This window comes from Culex pipiens, chromosome 2, assembly GCF_016801865.2.
Source record: "Culex pipiens pallens isolate TS chromosome 2, TS_CPP_V2, whole genome shotgun sequence".
Classification (NCBI taxonomy): Eukaryota; Metazoa; Arthropoda; class Insecta; order Diptera; family Culicidae; genus Culex; species Culex pipiens.
In genome coordinates, this window is record NC_068938.1 from 221,157,833 (window position 1) to 221,178,963 (window position 21,131).

General features: G+C 40.3%; 2 protein-coding genes across 3 annotated transcripts in view; one reads left to right on the forward strand and one right to left on the reverse strand.

Annotated features, from left to right (window-relative positions):
• Positions 1–21,131, forward strand: part of LOC120427872 (phosphatidylinositol 4-phosphate 3-kinase C2 domain-containing subunit beta) — a 25,069-nt gene continuing 3,938 nt past the window's right edge. Inside the window, exons 1-8 of one of the 2 annotated variants that reach the window (XM_052707234.1) lie at positions 1–124; positions 1,195–1,623; positions 1,681–2,516; positions 7,656–8,099; positions 8,159–8,350; positions 8,477–11,126; positions 11,184–11,576; positions 15,977–16,177. In XM_052707234.1, the coding sequence (XP_052563194.1) occupies positions 1,199–1,623; positions 1,681–2,516; positions 7,656–8,099; positions 8,159–8,350; positions 8,477–11,126; positions 11,184–11,576; positions 15,977–16,177 (5,141 nt within the window). In that variant the 5' untranslated portion in view covers positions 1–124; positions 1,195–1,198. Of the gene's footprint in view, positions 125–156; positions 796–1,194; positions 1,624–1,680; positions 2,517–7,655; positions 8,100–8,158; positions 8,351–8,476; positions 11,127–11,183; positions 11,577–15,976; positions 16,178–21,131 lie in introns of those variants that run through there. The other variant, XM_052707233.1, reaches the window with a different exon arrangement.
• On the reverse strand, positions 16,198–20,355 carry LOC120427873 (proteoglycan 4-like). Its single transcript, XM_039592803.2, has 4 exons — positions 19,741–20,355; positions 19,545–19,665; positions 18,939–19,481; positions 16,198–17,011 (listed from the first exon to the last, which is right to left on the reverse strand). Exons 1-4 carry the CDS (start codon positions 19,825–19,827, stop codon positions 16,266–16,268), a joined length of 1,497 nt encoding a protein of 498 aa, XP_039448737.1. The 5' UTR covers positions 19,828–20,355; the 3' UTR covers positions 16,198–16,265.

Consider the following 21,131-nt stretch of genomic DNA (forward strand, 5'->3'; position numbering starts at 1 on the left):
AGCAAATTTACAACTCAATTCAAATCGGGAGGGTGTTCCGCCGCGACAGTGCCCAAAAAATGCAAATTTTCACCACAAAATACGTCCCGTTTTCGTAGAAAAATAGTGAAATCACGTAGCGCAGGTAAGCCCGCACCGGAAGGGCATATTTTTTCGCAGTCAGAAGTGTTTTCCGCCGGAATATCTCGCCAAACAAGTTCCGCTAGTTTTTTTCCTGCTGCAAAGTTGCAAGTTTATCATTCCATCACGATCATCGCCTACTGCCTGGCTGGAGTAAGAGCTGGGGAAGAAAGATGCGGCGTGGAGAAGGAGGAGAAGAGTGGCGCTCCGCCCCCGTCTTATTTTGAAGATCACTTCCTCCGATTCGATGCGGTGTGTGTGGAAGTAAATAAGCAGAAGCAAGAATAAGCAGAACAGCAGGCGCTGAACCGAGCCGACGATGCTCTGGAAGTTTGAAGCAGAAATCGGAGCATGATGGCCTGCTGCAATTTATTATTATTTTGCGTGGAAGAAGACGCACACAAACACAGACGCAGCGCCGCCAATCGTATCGAAAGATATGTGTAAATAAGGCAACGAAAAAAAGAGATATTTTGGAAACGAAGCCCTCCTTTCGCGGGATGATTGAATTCAATTGCAGCTAATAAATCGAGGTCGGTGTGTGAAGAAACCGTTGGCGAATTTCGGCCGGATGCAATGAAAGAGACCGATTGTTTACACTATTGAAGAAAAAGGAACTGCGCCGCAAGAAATGCTGCATGCTAATTACGCTACTGAATCATTTAGTAACCAGTGGTATGATAACACTGAATAGTAATTATACTGAGGACTCTAGAGATCACGACAATGAAGTATCAAAAGCTGTTGTGTTTGTTCAGGTGGTTGAAGGGTTGCAGACACCGTATTGGCATGAGAACCAATCAAAGTGACTGATTGATGATGAGTGATTGATTTTGCAGCAGTTAACTATGTGTAGATACTTGACTATGAAGTCTGTGATTGGGAAACGCATTTAAGGATACTAATTTCAGTTAACTTAGTAATTAACGTAGCTTGTCAGTAAAGCACTTACGATGTAACAATTTAATTAAAGTGTAATTGATAGCTTGTGGGAAGAAATTTAGTAATATGTCAGCTCTTCAAAAAAGATAGCGTTAAAAAAACCACAATAGTGATTGGTCCCGTTAATTTCAGCAAAATGTCCAGCCGACACGAGGTCGAGATGGAGAAGCAGTTCTTGGCCGATCTAGAGAAGGCCAAAGCGCTCAGCTTGGAGACGCACGAGCTGGAGAAGATCCGAAAGCAGCGTTACTCCCAGCCGGACCCCTCCATCTATTCCGAGACGAACAATCTGGAGGAGTACAAACAGTACCTCCAACGTAAAGCACAATTACATCAGGCCAAAACGGGTGCGACCGCAATTTCCGTTGCTCCACCCAGCTCTGCCCGCCGCAACAGTGATACTCGCAATCCGTTGACAAACGCCGCCCCCACCAGCAGCAGTGATCAGCAACGGGGCAGAGATGAAGCAGATTTGATGTCCTTCAACCCTCCGCCACCGGTGCCGAACCCGCAGGACGAAGCCCACAATAGTCTAAAGGAATTGGTCGACAAGATGCATCGGTAGGACTGAATGCTGAGTACGAGGAATTTTTTTTATTGATGTTGTTAAATTTCTAGCATGAACACCCAGCAACAGTACGAACATCCGGTGTACAAGACACAACGTAGTTACAGCGTAGCGTCGGCACCGACCTACGGCGGATACACGCCGGCATATCTTCAGCAACAGATCGTCCCAAACTACAGTCCGGCGTCCATGCAACTTGTCCCGTATCAACAGACAACGTCGGATAAACCATCCAAACTAACGCCGGACGAGTTGGCCCGTCTCTACAGCATGCCGACGGCCTACGGGGTTGCTCCACAGCCAGGTTTCATCCCTCAGGGCCAATACCAACCCAACGCATATCTCCCCCATCCTCAGTTCCCGGTCCAATACGCACCAGCTCCAACAACCGCTTACATTCCTCAAAGCCAACCGGTAGCCGCAACCGTTGCTCCACCGGCACCTGGCTTCATCGTTCAACCTTCCCCTCCCCCTTCGGTGGCCACAATTGCCAACCCAGAGTCCGCACTGGTGCATGTCCCTAAACCTGTTGCCCCCCTCTCGAAACTGACCCTGGCCAATCGTTCCACCTCCCAACCGGTGCAACCGTTCCCACCCGCCATCCCTGGCCCATCATCCTCTTCAACGTCCAATCCTTTCGCAAGAAACTCGCTCGGAGCGACCGGAGCTTCATCGGCGGCCACCACCGCCGCCAAAAGTAACGGCGAGCAGGTCGTGCTTCGTCCCAAAAGTGATCCCCCGGCGGCGACGGCCCGGCTCGGCGATAACCTGATCGATCTGGGCCCGTTCGAGGAAAATTCACGTGTGTCGGTGCTGGAGGCGTTCGATCCGTTGCTGTGCGGTCACCGCAGCAGCCTCAGCAGCGGGGCCAGCGAGGACGATAAAGGTAGGCCGGAAGTGTCGGGAGGAGCGCGTGCCCGGGGAAAGTGGAAGAATTTTTAAGATTTTTTTTTTCGTGGCAATTTTATCCGGAAGGAAAGGCGTTTATTTTGTAGCAGTTGAATATAATGAATTTTGACGCTAGAATGAGGTCATGATAGGTATTTTTTTTATCTCTGCTTTCACGCGAAATAGTATTTTAATCAGTCGAGAGCGATAAGCGATTAGACAATGACCATTTCTGTCATGATTTTATCGATGTTTGTGCCGCATCGTTCGGAGTTGATAAAAAATCATTTTGTTTGAATCAATTTAGATATTTCTAGCATAAAAAATGCTTCAAAATTTGGTGTTTTGCCGGACTATTTTTTTATTCGCCAAAAATGTTTAATTTTTGAAGCTCCGGCATTAATAATTTAAAATAAAATTATTTACAAATTTCAAAATTGTTGAATTTCAGAACTTAAGAATTTTTGAACTTAAGAATTTAATTGTTTAATTTAACATTTTTCAAATATTTAAGTCATACAAATTTTGAATTTAAAAGTCTGTTTTATTAATATAAAAATATAAGATTTTATTTTTTGGTTTTATAATTTTTTAAATTTTAGAGTTCAAAAATTAAAGAAAATCATAATTTTAGTTTCTACATATTATTTTTATTTTTAGATTCAATCAATTTCGGAATTTTACGATTTGACGCTGTTTTAAAATTGCTCTAATTTTACTTAATATATATGTATAATAGGATGTAACAAAAATGACTTTTTGGTGGGCATTCATGGGTTTGTTCCGGTGGGCATACCGAGCCCAAATCCCAAATATGAGCTTGATTGGACGTAACAGGAGCTGGCGCTCCGCCCCTCAATTTTAAAGGGGATTTAACCCGTAAAAAAAGATTTTTTCAAAAATGTCAATTTTTGAGGCATTTTGGCCACTGAAACGTTTACCAAAAACATCACTGGCGTGTAGGCCAGATCCTTGCGCATCTTTTGGTATATATAACATTGAAGTTTGGAGCACCCTGGAGCACGGTACAGGGCTTCAAAGTTTGGCATTTTTTCGAAAAATCGGCCCCGGCAAAATCAAATGGCGTCTAGGGCGTCGCGAGGTGCGACGCATATCTTTTTTGCCGGGGTCGATTTTTCGAAAAAATGCCAAACTTTGAAGGCCTGTACCGAGCTCCAGGGTGCTCCAAACTTCAATGTTATATATACCAAAAGATGCGCAAGGATCTGGCCTACACGCCAGTGATGTTTTTGGTAAACGTTTCAGTGGCCAAAATGCCTCAAAAATTGACATTTTTGAAAAAATCTTTTTTTACGGGTTAAATCCCCTTTAAAATTGAAGGGCGGAGCGCCAGCTCCTGTTACGTCCAATCAAGCTCATGTTTGGGATTTGGGCTCAGTATGCCCACCGGAACAAACCCCTGAATGCCCGCCAAAAAGTCATTTTTGTTACACTCTAATGTATATACATGACGCTTTCTTAAAAAGCCCTGGGCCTTGTAAAGTCAAGGGGCATGATTTGATCCTACTGCATTAGTTAAAATTTGGGTAAACATTCTTTTTATAAGCACTATGGACACCACTTCATGCTACGAGAACTCGCTTTGCCGCAGCCCCAGGGCTTAAGCGTTGACCGATAAGCTGTCTTCGTGAACTAGGTAGTTCTCCGATAGTGAAAATATCACAATTGCACAAGACACCGCTGCTTCTGTGACTTTTTCACTATCACAATGTGGGATTTAGGTGGGACTTCAGGATAGTACAATTGATTTGTTGCTTAGCATTAGCATTTAAAATAAATCTGTATCCTTTCCAAATCTATTTGAAGTTAAAGTTAGTTGCAATTATTAAGCTAGGGTAATGCTGTCAATAAACTTTGATTGATGTAGAATACTAGGCATTCTTTTATGTCAAATTGGCCATAGATTCTCGATCAATCAATAATGTAATGATATCGGACAAAATTCGTTGATCTGTTGAACTAACGGTTTTCGGATTATGGTTGTATCGACCATTGTTGCGAATCGAGGAACTATGGGTCTTTTGACGTAAATGGTCATTTCTTTTTCAAATCTCGATTTGTATCCTAATTGTTTATCAGTTCATAAATTTTTATTTTTTTTTATAGAAGTAGTACTACAGCAGTTAAAGGAATGTTTAGAGGATTTTAGATTTTCAATCCAAAGTAGTTAGCAAATGAATATTTGGACTTAAATGAATAATTGAATAAGTTGGACTTATGAATAACACACAACTGTGCATTTTTTCTAGAGTCAGATCCATACAGCGTCAGTGTTTATTTGGTCGAAGTGTACTAATTCATTGGCAGATCTGATTCTAGTTGTAATGTACGACAAGACTACTGACGGACGTGACAGGACGAGGGCCCAGTTTAGAGGTTTCAACATCAACGATGTGCGGCTGGACCACCCTCCCAACAAAAAAAAAAAAAAAATATACATGACGCTTTCTTAAAAAGGTAGTAATTTTTTGAAGTTTTGTAAAATTTCAAATTTTGATTCTTTTTGCAAATTTTTGAATAATTTTTTTTTAATTTAGATGTACCGATTATATTTGATTCTAAAGGACTTTTAATTTCCAAGTATTTGATTTTTTAAATTGTAGAACTTTTTAATTCTAGATTTCAGTTTTAATTTCGGTTTGTTTTATTCAAAAATGCAAAGGTTTTTGAAAGTTTGAACATGTATTTATATTATTTTTATGTAATTTGAATTTTTTGCCAGAATTATTATTTTTAAATTGCGGACTTTGAATTTTTGAACAGTTACTTTTTTATATTTTTTTTAGGATTTGAGTTTTAGAATTTTAAAATAGCAGAATCCTATTTTTTTAAATTTCTTTTTTTTTTGTATTTAAGAGTTAGTATTTTGCTTTGAGTTTTTTGAAGTTTGATTTTTGTAGTTTTTTTTTGCCTTCCTCACCTTACTGAGGAAAGGCTATAAAATCACTCGGAAAATGAACTTTTTAGTTAGACCTCCTAGACCTACCTTCATTTGTACATATCGACTCAGAATCACCAGCTGAGCAAATGTCTGTGTGTTTGGCTGTATGTAGACATGTGTACCAAATCAATGTCACTGGAATATCTCGTCACAGGCTCAACCGATTTTGGCCGGAATAAAACCATTCGATCCGTCTTAACGTCCTCTAAGTTGCTATTTAAATTCATGCAGTTTTATCACGTATTTAAAGAGTTATGTTAAAAAAACTGTTTCATATTAAATGGTTTTTTCATGAAACCCTCACATGTTATATATTTTTAGAAAGCATATGAGAAGACCTTTTAGGTGGAGTAAGAATTTTCAAGATCTGACTTACCTATCTTAAATTACAAGCAGTTTAAAAATGGTCTGAATTCACATAACCTCAAATGGTCGGGTCTGATCGCCACGAAAAAGCCGTGTAGAGGGATGCCATTTTCCTCAAAGGCTGTGTCTGTATAATCTTGACAAAAAGTCTGTAGGTAGTCTGTTTTTTTACCCATCACTTATTTTTATTAGGGGAAATCCATAAACATGTGGACACTTTAGGGGGGTTGGAATCACTATAAATGAGAGAAAGGCACCAACCACCAAGGTGGATTAAGTAACGTTTTTATTGTTGAGTTTGATTATACCCACTGAGAATTTTGGCTCGAGCCTCGACTCGATTCAGGCTCGATCTCGAGCCAGACCGAGTCGAGGCTCGAGCCAAAATTCTCAGTGGGTATGAATGTCGAAATTGGTAAAAGAATGTTTTAAATTGATTTTTCATTCTGTTTGCCCCAAGAGTTGAGGTGCCAAATTTTATATTTAATATTTTTGTCGAATTTCATTATTTTCAAATTGCAAAATTTTCAATTTATAATTTATTTATTTTTTAGATTTGAAAATTTATAATTGTGTCCAAAATATTAATTTGCTGATTTTTTATTAAATTCAAGATTTTTTATAATTTAAGAAGTTCTCTTATTTTGACCGTGTTCAGATTTTTTTTAAAGAAAAATGGTGCAGGAGGTTATGTTACACATGACCAATATGATAAAGAACTTGGCAAAAAAATACCTCTTTTTTTATAACGACACGCTTGGGTTAAAAAAAACTTCTTCTTTTGTAAAAGGGTCTTATAGGAACATATTTTCAGGAGGTTGTTTTAAGTTAATTTTCGATACTGTTTAAAATCTGAGCTAAAAAATAGAGCTTTTCGATACTATTAGTGAGTGCCGAAAAAAAGTATCATTCAGCACACTTATTTACAAGATCAAAATTATATAGTTTCGTTGCTTCAGAAGAACATGTAAAGTAGGTTAATAAACACCGGAATTGAAAAAAATATTAATTTGAAGTTTTGACGATTATAAATACGATTATTAATTTAGGTCAAGTCCAACCATAGCAGGTCCAACCGCCAAACTGGCTGACGAAACCATCCACCAACTTATTTTGCTCCTCGTCAAATCGCTTATTGCTCTCTGGCGTTATCGCTCAATCACTCCACTCTGATCAATTGTTATCAGTATTTGGTATACGTTTTGCAAGCACATGCTATATTATCCGCGCCGCGCAAAGACTGTTACAACCTTACAACTTCAATCAGTAAGTTTCGTTCTGTTAGCTTGTAGAGGCAGTTCCGCGCGATTTGAATGGTTATTGAGAATTCCTGCTGCCAACGAGAAACTAAATTTAGGATATATTAGTTTTTTAGGCTATATTTTAAACGACTTTTGTTACACACACGCTCAACCACACTAGCTTTGTAAACCTCTCGAATGATAAAAACTGGTGACAATAAATGCGACGACCAAGTGCCTTCAACGAGTGCTGTAAAACTCAGCTTTTCGTTTCGTTTCATTTCTGATTCCATCCCTGATGATGAGGAGAGAAAGTAGTTAGTTAAAAAATCGAATAAAATTGGCGCGAAGTAAATACACGGTCAAATGTTGTTGCGCAGGGTAGTGCGATATTTTAGCAGTAAGTAGATTGTAAGAAAGGTTAAGTGGTTACTTTTAAGTTTTTTCATGAAAATATATTTTCCAGTCTGAGAGAACTTCAAGCTTTGCGCCGAGAATTCCCAAACTGGAAAATATAAGAACAGTGTTTCTAATCGTAGCTTTTGCTTTCTCTTCCCTTTAACCTCAGATGATACGGCTTCGACGTACTACGAGGACTACGATCCGTTCGATTACATCTATAGCGGTGGCACGCAATACTCGGATCCGGTGTACGAAGCGGTCAGCCGCTCGGACCGGACGCCCCTCTCGCCAAACAGTAGCGGCTCGGGTCCGCCACCGGCTCCCGGCTGGAGCGTCTCGAGTGCGTATGGCTTCGGCGAGCCGGACCTGGAGATGGATCCACCGCCGTTGCCTCCGCGAAATTCGGACCTTTACCATCCGATGATGGGGGCGGTCACTGCACCCGTGGTCGGGAAGGAACCTTCGAGCTCAGCTGGAAACTACGAGGTGATGCAGCGGAAGACGGTCGAGCGGCGTCCGGCACCGACGAAGCTGTACGAGAATGTAGTCATCAAGAAGAGCTACGACAGGGAGCTGATTGCGTTCTACGAGATGGTGAAGCACTTGAGGGGTAAGACATCATTTTGGAAATTCTTAAATCATAATCTGATGGCGGTTCTAACCTTCCAGAACAATACCGCTCCGACGATTCGGGAAGCAACGTGGGCCACGTGGTCGCGTCCGAGTTTGACAATCACTACCCCGAGGGAACCAGTATTAAGCTGCTTGTGCATCCGGCGCTCGATTGCTTCACGTCGTACGACAGCCAGAACAAGGGTCAGATCGATGGCTACGGACCGCCGATTCCGTTCACCTGTGATAGTGAGTATTGCGTTGGGGGTGTTAACTTAGTCGTTCGCTGTGAATTATCTGAAGACTCGGCTGTGGCGACGTTCGAAGCAATGGCGTCTATGTGAAGTGTCCCTACAATTTCAATAATTTTTCCAGTAACGACCACGGTGGAGCACGTAATCGCATACGTCTTCTGCGCCCTCGAAGGCCAGGTTCTGAACGGCGTCGGCGATTACATCCTGAAAGCTATCGGCATCCAGGAGATTCTGAGTCCACGATCGCGTCTCAACCAGTTGCAGTGCGTGCACAACAGTATCAAGCTGGAGCACGACGTCCAGTTGGGTTTCATTGCGAAGACGCCTCGGATCATGCAGAGCATTGCGAGGACGGCACAGGATGACAAGCGGGACTCGGAACTCCGGTTGGAGCATATTTTGCCACGGGAGGCTACCTCGGCTATTAGCTACGACGACTTGATGATCTTGCTGGAGTGTCTCGAGGCGGAGATTGAGAAGCTGCAGTCGACGGCGGACGATCACAGTCCGCACACGATCTTGAGTTGTTCCGGGGTGATTCAAGCGGTGAAGGCCATCTGCAACATGCTCGGGCCGATCGATACGCTGGACATCACCAAGTCGATCGACGATCTTAAGACGTGCTGTGACAGCTGCCAGACGATCTACAGCTATGGGGATTCGTCGGATTACAACAACGGGAGTTTGAGCATCGTTTCGGAAAGTGGAGATTATGCGGAGGTCACGCTTCGTCCACGTACCGTGAGTCAACAGATCCGGTACCGCTGTAACGAGGTTCGGAACGCGATCCAGGGACTGCTGGAGATTTACTCGCATGCGTTCCGCGTGAACTTTTGCGTTAACGTGCCCGAGTGGGACACGAATCCGGTGTCGATCTGCAACATATCGCAGAGTGTGATGGTCAATGTGATGTGTTTGCACAGACCTCCGATGCACTGGAAGCACGACGAGTACAACTTGGGCGTGCAGATTTATCACGGAGCGAGGTTCATCAGTGAGGCGGTGGTCACGCAATGCTCGAATGAAATTACTGGGATTTATCCGCGGTTGAAGTTCAACTCGTGGATCATGTTCCGGAATCCTGTTTGTACTCTTCCGAGGGAGGCGAGGCTGATCTTCGTGCTTTACGGGGTTACGCGGGAGCCCGTTGAAGGGGACAAGCAGCAGGAGGGAAGCGCAACGAGTTCGGATGGTCCGACGCAGGAAGGTCGCGTTACGAAGGTGGAGTTGGGCTGGGCGTCGATACAGTTCTTCGACTTTGAGCGGAAGATGATTCAGGGATCGTACTTGCTGTCGTTGTGGCCACCGACGGCGGAGAAATACTTTGGACCTGCGCCGGCCAAAGGAACACATCCTTTGGGATCGTCGTACCCGATTCTTGGTATAGAAATCCCAAGTTACGGCGGAGCGGTAGTGTTTCCGGAACCGATTAAAAATCTACCCCCGTGGAGTAAGCTGGACTTTAACAGCTTGGATCGCAACTTGCAGCAGGAGTTGATCGACACTGCGGAGCAGGGCTACTCCGCGGACAAGCTGGAAAAGCGTGAAGTCTTGTGGGAGAAGCGTCACTACCTGCACAGCTTGCCTCATGCCTTGCCGAAGATTCTGCACGCGGCCCACAGCTGGGACTACGCGTGCCTTGCCGATCTTCATGCCTTACTCAAATCGTGGTCCGCGATGACGCCGGTACAGGCGCTGGAACTGCTACTGCCACGATACCCCGACCTGGAAGTTCGTCGACAGGCCGTCGAGTGGATCTCGCACATGCCGAACGACGAATTCGTCGACTACCTGCCCCAACTGCTGCAAGCGCTGAAACATGACACGTACGAAGCTTCTCCCCTGTCTCGACTGTTGCTCCAAAAGTCCCTGGAATCCCCGCGAATAGCTCATCACATGTACTGGCTGCTGTTGCACAGTTTGCCCGGCGAAGCGCCCCAGAACATGGTCGAAATGAACCAAATTGACGAAGCTCTGGTGAACCAGGCTCGGTATCACCGGCGAAATCAGCTAATGCTGCGCGCCTTGATGGCCACTTGCGGCGAGAAGCTGACCGCGAGGTTCCTCTCGCAGAACATGATGTGCAAGAAGCTTGGGGAAGTGGCGCAAAGCGTTAAAATCGCCAAAGAATCGCACCGGCTGCAGATGCTGAAGCAGGGACTGGAGTCGGTCAACCAAATGCTGATCGATGCTCCGACAGTGCTTCCGCTGGGACCGGGAAACGAAGTGACAGGGATCGTTGTACGGAGTTGCAACTACTTCAACTCGAATACGCTGCCGCTGAAGGTCAACTTTATGGGCCCGGACAAGGTGATCGTGCCGGCGATCTTCAAAAGTGGCGACGATCTTCAGCAGGATATGCTGACCATTCAGATGGTTCGGATCATGGACAAGCTGTGGTTGCGCGAGGGACTCGACCTGAAAATGGTCACGTTCAACTGCGTGCCAACAGCCTACAAGAAGGGCATGATCGAGATGGTTTCGGACTCGGAAACGCTGCGCAAGATCCAGGTCGAGTGGGGCCTGACGGGGTCGTTCAAGGACAAATCGATCGCCGAGTGGCTGGCCAAGCAGAACCCTAGTCAATTAGAATACCAGCGGGCTGTGGAGAACTTTACGCGGTCCTGCGCCGGCTACTCGGTGGCGACCTACATTCTCGGTATTTGTGATAGGCATAATGACAACATTATGCTCAAAACCTCGGGACATCTGTTCCACATAGATTTCGGTAAATTCCTCGGCGACGCACAAATGTTTGGCAACTTCAAGAGGTGAGTCCAACTCAAAGATCCCCCAAAAATTCATAATAAAACCCAAACCCCTTTCAGAGATCGCACCCCGTTCGTCCTGACCTCGGACATGGCGTACGTCATCAACGGCGGCGATCGCCCATCAGCCAAGTTCCACAAATTTGTCGATCTTTGCTGCACGGCGTTCAACATTGTGCGCAAGCACGGCGATCTCATCCTGCACATGTTCGCGCTCATGACGACGTCCGGCATTCCCGGCGTTACGGTCGAGGCGGTCAACTACGTGCGGAACGCACTGCTGCCGGGCCAGTCGAATCCGGAGGCGGCGGCGTCGTTCGCCAAGATGATCCACATCTCGCTCAAGTCGTGGTTCACGCAGTTTAACTTTTTCCTGCACAACATTGCGCAGATGAAGTTTTCCGCGGAGAGCGACGACGGCGAGCTGTTGAGCTTCGTGCCGAGGGTTTACACGTGAGTATTGCTCCTTGATAAGCGATCGTTGCGATCGATTTATTTAGATCGTTGATCTAAATTTACAGGTCAGCGATCCTAATATTTAGATCGAGTACGATGATCGACATACCGATAAACCATTCCTTCCTCAAGCTGGATATTTGTGCGTTTATTTTTCATGTTAATTTTTTATATAATAACAAAAATTTAACAGTCCGTATCCAAACAGTAAAAATTTTAAAATTGAAAAATTGCAATTAAAATTGAATAACTGCAAAAAGCCAAAAAAAATACAAAAAAATACAAAAAATTATACAATTTTCAAAAAATAGTGACATTATTAAATATCTAAATTAAACAAAAAATACTGATTTTATTACAATTACAAAAAATACTAAAGTTATTAAAATGGGTAAAATAACTAACATACTAAAATTACAAAAATGATAAATATCAAAAACTTACAAAATCTGAACTACAATAAAAAATATTCGTTAATGTCCAAACAATTAGAATTCTAAAATTTGTAGAAATTTGTAGAAAAACTCAAAAATCACCAAAATATCAGAAATAAAAAAAAAACAATATTATTAAACATTACAAAAACAAATCAAGCATAAAAAAGTATAAAATTGATAATCCACAAAAAAATATAAAACCCGATTTAATATCACCAGAAGTACAAAATGATGAAACTCCGAAAATATATTGGTGCAATTAATTTTTCAGAAACATAATGATACCACCCAAATTTGAAAATTTGAGAATTTGACCTAAAGCTTTGAATTTTAGACTAAATCTCGAATGCATTTTTTTTTAAATTTCAGAAGTACATTATGGATCGCAAAGATAATTATATTTTTCTTCATTTTCTTCATTTTATTAGGTTGCTTTAACAATTACATTGGTGCAGTTGTTATCCTGAGCTGAGATATGGACTACCTTTCAACAGCTAATTTGTTCAAAATGGGGAGAGAGTTTACTGGTACTAAGGAGAATGAATTAGACAGAGAAGGAAAAAAATTGCAAAAATAACCTTCGAAATAGCTAATAGATGTGGGATAGTTAGAGGAAAGGAGGCATTACTTAATCTAATGATAATTATATTTAATTAAGAAAAACTTATTAGATTAACATTATTAGAAAAAAATAAAGGGTACTCAGTCTTTATAGTTAGTCTATGATTAACTTTAAAAAATATGTATCGATATTGCACTTTGTAGATCTATTATAAGAAGTCAGAAAGAACACTTTCACGCGCAAGCGTAAATGTGCTGGCGTTTATGCTTCGACTTGACGACTTGTCGATCTTTCGAGCGAGAACGAGCCGGGACTTCAAATTTGATGTTCAGTATATGATTCTGTATAAAACCAAAACATTTATAGGAAAAAATAGGGTAAAAATAAGACGTAAAACACTAATATGGCTATATCTCTGGAAATACATTTTGGAAAAGCTTCAAATTTTGGGCCCAAGCAGTTTATGGCGGATGTTTTCGAATGGCTTTTTGTTTGAAACTGAATTATTTTAATTTGATAGTGTTATCTTTAAAATTGTCCAAAAAGTACCTCTAAAATGGCTTTGACCACATTTTACTGGTCTAAAATTGTGAATCGAAAATAAAAATGTTCGTCTCCGACCCCACGGCTACAAATCTGAAATAAAAAAAATGTGGGTTTTACGAGCGGTTTTCCAATGTTGGAAGACACAAATTTTTAAGTGCGGATACAGACATCGCCCAAGTATTTCAGAAAAAAGCTCCAAAAATCAGGCTTTGAGTTCCGGGTTTCGGGCCAAAATTCAAAGTGCGCATCATAACCTTAAAATTAGTAATAGGATTTTTCTCTGGGACGATTCCCCGCCGAACACGATTTTTTTTAAAGATGTCTGAAAAATGCGTTTTTTTCCAAAAGCAAACCTTAAACCTTTTGTTTCTTTTGTAAGAAAGGCAAAAAAGTACAAATTTAATGAAAGATGCAAAAAAATACATTAAAAAAAAACATATTTTGCATAATATAAAATACAGAAATCGGACAAAAAAAACCCAACTTAACAAAAAATGCAAAAGAATACGTTTTTAAAAAAAAAATCATCGGCCCGAAAAAACCAAAACACTAACATTATAAAAATTAAAAACAAAATTACAAACCTACAATACTACAATATAGGAAAAAAAATTAAAAAACATACAAATTTAACAAAAAAAAAAAAAAAAAACAGAAAAAACAAGTTGGCCAAAATTTACAGAACTACACAATCTATATATATAAAAAATTTCGACGGTTTTGTTCGAACGCGAATCAATTCAACACGGAATGTCGGATCGAGGTGCTCTTTGTTGCGTTGGGTTCGTATAAGTCCAAGGAAGGTTCTTAAGCAAACTAATTGACGCTTTGGCCACTCTGGAGCCGATTCCGGAGCATCGACAAATTGTATAGAGAAAGTTACGTATACTCATATTTTGATCACAGGAGGCTGAATAAGCAAAAAATCAAAAAACGTCAGGAAACCAAAAAAGAGCAGGACGAAGTTTGCCGGGAAAAGCTTGTAGAGAAATAAAAATATCCCAAATATTAAAAAATACAAAAGCTTCAAAAAATTACGAAAACAAATCCAAAGATAACAAAAATGACAGAAATGCCAAAAATTAGAAAAATGACCAAAATGATCAAAATGACCAAAATGACAAAAATGACAAAAATGACCAAAATGAACAAAATGAACAAAATGACCAAAATGACAAAAGTGACAAAAGTGACCAAAATTACCAAAATGACCAAAATGACCAAAATAACCAAAACGACCAAAATGACCAAAATGACCAAAATGACCAAAATGACCAAAACGACCAAAATGACAAAAATGACCAAAATGACCAAAACGACCAAAATGATCAAAATGACAAAAATGACAAAAGCGACAAAAATTACAAAAAATTAAATAAAAAAATACAGAAATTGACCAAAATGACCAAAATGACCAAAATGACAAAAATGACAAAAATGACAAAAGTGACAAAAGTGACTAAAATGACCAAAATGACCAAAATGATCAAAATAACCAAAGTGACCAAAATGACCAAAATGACAAAAGGGACAAAAGTGACAAAAATAACCAAAATGACAAAAGTGACAAAAGTGACAAAAATGACCAAAATGACAAAAATGACAAAAGGGACAAAAGTGACAAAAATAACCAAAATGACAAAAATGAAAAAAATGACAAAAATGACAAAAATTACAAAAATGACAAAAATGACAAAAATGACAAAAATGACAAAAATGACAAAAATGACAAAAATGACAAAAATGACAAAAATGACAAAAATGACAAAAATGACAAAAATGACAAAAATGACAAAAATGACAAAAATGACAAAAATGACAAAAATGACAAAAATGACAAAAATGACAAAAATGACAAAAATGACAAAAATGACAAAAATGACCAAAATGACAAAAATTACAAAAATGACCAAAATGGCCAAAATGACCAAAATGATCAAAATGACCAAAATGACCAAAATGACCAAAATGACCAAAATTACCAAAATTACCAAAATTACCAAAATGACCAAAAATGACAAAAATGATCAAAATGACCAAAATGACCAAAATGACCAAAATGATCAAAATGACCTAAATGACCAAAATGACAAAAATGACCAAAATGACCAAAACGACCAAAACGACCAAAATGACAAAAATGACAAAAATGACCAAAATTACCAAAACGACCAAAATGACCAAAAATGACAAAAATGATCAAAATGACCAAAATGACCAAAATGACCAAAATGACCAAAATGACCAAAATGACCAAAATGATCAAAATGACCAAAATGACCAAAATGACAAAAATGACAAAAATGACCAAAATGACCAAAACGACCAAAATGATCAAAATGATCAAAATGACCAAAATGACCAAAATGACCAAAATGACCAAAATGACCAAAATGACCAAAATGACCAAAATGATCAAAATGACCAAAATGACCAAAACGACCAAAACGACCAAAATGACAAAAATGACAAAAATGACCAAAATGACCAAAACGACCAAAATGATCAAAATGATCAAAATGACCAAAACGACCAAAATTACCAAAATTATCAAAATGACAAAAGTGATCAAAAGTGATCAAAATGACCAAAATGACATAAATGACAAAAGTGATCAAAAGTGATCAAAATGACCAAAATGACAAAAATGACAAAAGCGACAAAAATTAGAAAAAATTAAATAAAAAATACAGAAATTGAAAAAAATAGTCCGGATAATTTGGATCTGGAGTTGTACATAACACACTCGTTTTAAATATAGAACTCAAACAAAATTGAATCCAACCCAGAATCTAGAATCGATTATCCAAAAGTATGTTCTAATCCCAAACTTCCTCATCTTTTATCCGCAGCATGGCCCAGGACGGTCGACTCAAGTCCGTAACCGTGCACGGTTTCCAGAAGCGGTACGACCTGGAAAAGTATTACACCTACATCCTGAAGGTGACGCGACAAAACCAACCGGATCCGGCCTACCTCTTCCGGTCGTACAAGGAGTTCTGCGAGTTCCACCAGAAGCTGTGCATTCACTTCCCGCTGGCCAAGCTGCACAGGTGAGTCAAAACTCTTCGACCATTGTGAATAGCATTTATTTGCACTTGAACACTAGACAATGCTGTCGCCGCGATTAGATAAGATTAGTTAGGCGGACGCTTCGGAAAGGGTCGATTCGCTGTCACGAGCGCCGCGTGCGTGTCTTCCCAGAAAAAGACCGTCACCACCGTCACTGCTGCTGGCGTTGGGTTGCTGTTGTTTGTGGTGGTAGTCTCGCATGCCACGTAGCGTTCGCGGCGGTTCCGATGGGACGGATTGTCGCGGAAGCTGCAGACTAGTGGGGACGTTTCGCACGACTTCCGGATCGACACGGGCGGCGGTTTGGCTGATCGAAGATCGGTGCCGTTCGACCATGTTCCAGGTGTCGTAGTCATCGTCGTCGGAGTCTTCACTGACGGTGCGCTTTATCGGGATTGGTTCCTCTTTGCGAATGGATCGAGGGGGTGGCGTTGGGATTTCCATGGTCACCGTTGGCGGTGCGGGTTGGGGAGAGGTTGGTGGTGGTCCAGGAGCTCGCTTCTTCAGGATTGATTTGATGGGTTTTGGAGACGGGTTGGGGTCTACAATCTGCGGGGCTGTGGTTATAAGAACATCTGGAACCAGTTCCGGTTTCCGTGGCTCGAAGATGTCCTCGATCGATCGTTTCCGGTTGATGGGGAATGCTTCGACAATGGGTTCCGGCTTGGGAGACTCCTGGCCATCGGCAGGGTTTCGAGGTCGCGCTTTGACCTTTTGGAATATATCGTTGAACGATTCGGCGTCATCTTCCAATGCTGGTTCTTTAGGTTTTGTTGGCCGATCGAGTTCCGGGGATTTGGACGCTGCTGCCAAACCTGTTGGAAAGATCATTGAATGAGTCGATTGTTTTGAAATTTGACTTTACATATCCGGATAATTTTATCAAGATTGAACAAGGTTGTTAATCGATCAAATTATCGTCGAGAGCTAACGATAACGGTGATGGTTATCGTTATCGTGGGAACGATAAAGATAATCTATCTTTATCGTTATTTCGACTATTTTATCGGCGATTATCAACAAAAAAACGGGCGATAACTCATTTTTAACATCATTTACTAATAATATGCTTTTAATAATGTAGTATAAATACCGTCATCAGGGGTGACATTGGGTCTAGGGGGTAGGATTGGGTCATACAAATTTCAGCATTTTTGTATGCCCCAATCTCACCCCCCAGACCGAATGTCACCCCTGACGACGGTAATTAAAAAAAAATCACAAAATACCGTAAATTTTGAAAATACAAAAAAAAAATTGCGACATGGATTTTTTTTTGTAAAATACAGTCCAGACTCGATTATCCGAAGTTTCGATTATTCGAAGGTATGAGACTTCGGATAATCGATTCACAAACAGAATAAAAGGTTTTTTTTTCTTACTAACATCAAATTTGAGTTCTGCGACCCCATTTTAGTCAAATTTGATTGCCTATTAAATTAAAAAATGCATTTTTAATTTTCATAACCGCCATATTGGTCGCCATCTTGAATTTAATAATTCTAAATCAGTAGTTTAGGGTTCATACCAAAGCTCAACAATCAAAAATAAGGCAACGAATAAATTATCAAAAAAAAAAAACCGTAAAATATTTCAATTTTTAGAAAATACCGAATTTTTTGAAACCACTCATTTTTTTTTAATTTGCAATATTGGTATCAAACGAAGCAAAATTTTAAATGTATTTTCGATTGAACATAATTTTATTTGTAAACTTAAAATTTTCATAAAATAGCATATTTTAAAAATAGCGCATTTTTCATTAAAATTTAAGTATTTTTTTTAACCATACGGTGTTTTGTAAAAATTTAATGTTTTTCAAACAAAGCTCAGATAAAGTGAAAATTCTTAGAAAATTTTAGTTGGTTTGATACTCATTTTGCAAATAATAAATTGTAGTATTTTTGAAAAAATACGGTCTTGTGTTATTTTTTTGATATTTATGCTTTGAAGCTTACTTTATTATCAAAAAATATATTAGTAAAAGCTTTGAAGATTTAACAGTAAAAGTATCATGGTAATATAACATCTGGGTAAAAAAAAATCATGGTAATACATCATCATCTGGGTAAGGGTACATCCTTTATATCAGAAAAAATGTGTTATTTTACCACTTTTTCTGGTTTAATGTCACTTTTTCAGTCTTAATTTAGGTTAAAATTACAACATAAAACAGTTAATATTAAATGAAAAATCTTGAAATAAAGAATTAAAAGTGTTTATTGTGTTGTGGTTAAAAAAATAAATAAAAATTTACCCAAAGATACCAGATAAAAATCTCACAATTGTGAATTCATTTTTTTGATTTTTAGATAAAATTGTTAATTTTATTCAAAAAGTAGTTCAAAATTGGAATATAAAAATCTTTTAAAATCTGCCACCGATAAATTTTATTCTGGCTGACGCTTGACAAATCTGGCATTCCCATATTTAACTGACAACCTGGCAACCCTGCCCAAGGGGGAAATTTGTTTCAGAAAAATAGCAAAAAAGAATGCAGACACTAATTTTCCCTGCGATTTTTATAAACTGCATCGTTTAAATATTTACAAAACTGAGATTCTCGTAACTAATACACAATTACAATTTGATGCGGCAAAGTTATTAGCGATCTTAAAGAAGTCATTTTTGTATGAAAACTGGATAACTTTTTGACATTTCAAAATGTCAAAATGTAAATAAATAGAGGTGATTTCATTTACGGATATCCACATTGTATCTTGCAGCAATTATCCCACTTACCGTTAACTTTCTGCAGAATTTCGTTGAAAAACTCCGGCTGCTTCTGCTTCCACAACTCCTCGGGCACCGCCTCTGGACTCTTCGGTTCCGGTGGCGGTGACCTGGTGGTGCTCTTGACCTTCCCAAACGAACCCAGCGAATCACCGTCAACATCAACACTACGTTCGTTGTAGATTTCGGTGTCGGAATTCCTGCTAACGATTGTTGTAGATCTGGCCGCGGGACTCCGACTCAGCGGAACCGAACCTTCGTTGAGCACCTCAACGGAGCGGGTCACCTCCAGCGTTACCGGTTCTAGTGACGCCGCCGCGGTCGCTATGTTTGGGGTGGATTTGGTTTTGGTCAGACTCTTCCGAACTGGGAGTTTGGGAGGCGAGTAGGTCGGCTGTGGAGGTGTTTCTCTGGCCGGTGTTGACGACTTCTTCGTCTTCGGAGCCGCCGCTATCTTATCTGGTGAAGCGGTGCGTTTCTCAAGGGTCGTCGTTGTCGTCGCAGCAGCAGATGTCGATGCTAATGGTACGGACGTGGCCGGTTTTCTGATGGCTGTTTGGAGAACAAGAGTAGAATCAATAGGGTGTTCAACGCGCGATGACCCCTGATACGTACTCGTGGTCACAAAGGGATGACTCGCCGGTTCCCAGCTGTACGATGATCGCGTCGGTTCAATGTAGTCTTCATAATTCACGCTCTGCCGATAAACTCCGATAACGGTAATTCCGGTATTGTGCTACAGCAGAGAAAAAAAAAATAGGGTGACGAATTGTTATTGTGTCTACCCGACCAGGTCAAGGCCGTGACTCACCTCCTTTCGGCGCGTGCTCCGCTCCGGCGCGGATGGAATTCCTTCGAAGGTGAGTCGCCTTCGGAACCATTTCAGCTTTAATCCCATGGCGCGAAGCTTCCCGATTCGATGTGTTGTGGCACGAACTGACTGACTGGAACTGGAATCGATGGCGTTTGATTCTTTAACAGGTTGAAAGTAAGGAGTACAAGTGTTTTATCTTATCTGTGAGTGGTTCTGCGTGCCGAAGTTGGTGCTCGACGCGGAGGGAAAGGAAGAAGGGCTGGCCTAAGAGCTATTTGTGGAGGTGCCACAACATGCCAACGAACGAATCGAAACCAATTAATTTGCCAAATGATGCCCGTGACGACGACGACGGGAATTGTGGACCAGGGTGACTACTCGAGTTTGGAAAAATCTATTTTTTATATTTTGCTAGTTGACCTCAATCCTTTACTATCTTCGTTCAATTTTCTTGCATTTGTTATGTAGCGTTGATTTATAATTATTATTGGGCAACACATTCATGAAAACGGTTTTCTGTGCTTGACTCTTTGCTAAAAATAATGAAAATGTTCAGATTGCAATAAACAAGAGTTTAATCCCTTCCCGCGCAGAGCAAAATCGAGATTTTTTACGTTTTTTTACATTGCTTATAATTGGATCAACCAAATTAGATGAAAATTTTAATGGTTGAAAATGCAGGTTGAACCAGGTTGAAAAACTGCATGGCTGCAGAGAAATTTAATTTTGAAGACAAAAATTAGTGATGCTCTGGAGTAACCATGGGCGTTAGAGGGTTAACCTTTTTGTGGAAACATCATCAGTAACGGGGTTAGACATTTTCAATGCCTCAATCACTCGAAACAGTACACAGTATATTTTCAGAGCTACTTAGTTTATCAACGTGACTCAGTTTTTTTCCATAAATTTCATAATGTGGCTCAAAAACTCAAAGTTAGGCAATGTTTGCGAAAAACTTATTTGCAGCATTATTTCCAACCTTTTGAATTATGTTTTATAAATTTAAATTACGACCAGAATGATGTTCATTGCTATATTTTTCTTAGTTTTAAAAATAGTGGACTCTCTCGTTGTCGATATTGAAGGGACCGTCGAGAGAGGGAGTTATCAAATTATAGAACGAAAAATCAAAGCAATCTACTTGAAGGGACTGAAAATTTTATTGACAGCTGGAGCATTATTGATATCGAGAAGATCGACAGCCAGAGAGTCCACTGTATAGTCTAACCTTTAAATATCATGCTGATCTCCAGAAATTCTTATTCGGCGTGCCTTTCTATCAGCGAATGACTTCATTCATTAAAACGATTTGTTATTATAAAACCAAAAAAAAAAAATCGTCGGCGTGCCTTCTGATTACACAGCGTAACAAAAAATTTTTTTTTATT

What these genes read in the sequence shown, in the direction of transcription:
- LOC120427873 (XM_039592803.2), bottom strand. Translation starts at nt 19,827, where the DNA reads ATGGGATTAAAGCTGAAATGGTTCCGAAGGCGACTCACCTTCGAAGGA. An exon ending in TCATCCCTTTGTGACCACGA is followed by an intron (nt 19,482 to 19,544) that starts GTACGTATCAGG and finishes TTCTCCAAACAG; the next exon opens with CCATCAGAAAACCGGCCACG. An exon ending in AATTCTGCAGAAAGTTAACG is followed by an intron (nt 17,012 to 18,938) that starts GTAAGTGGGATA and finishes TCTTTCCAACAG; the next exon opens with GTTTGGCAGCAGCGTCCAAA.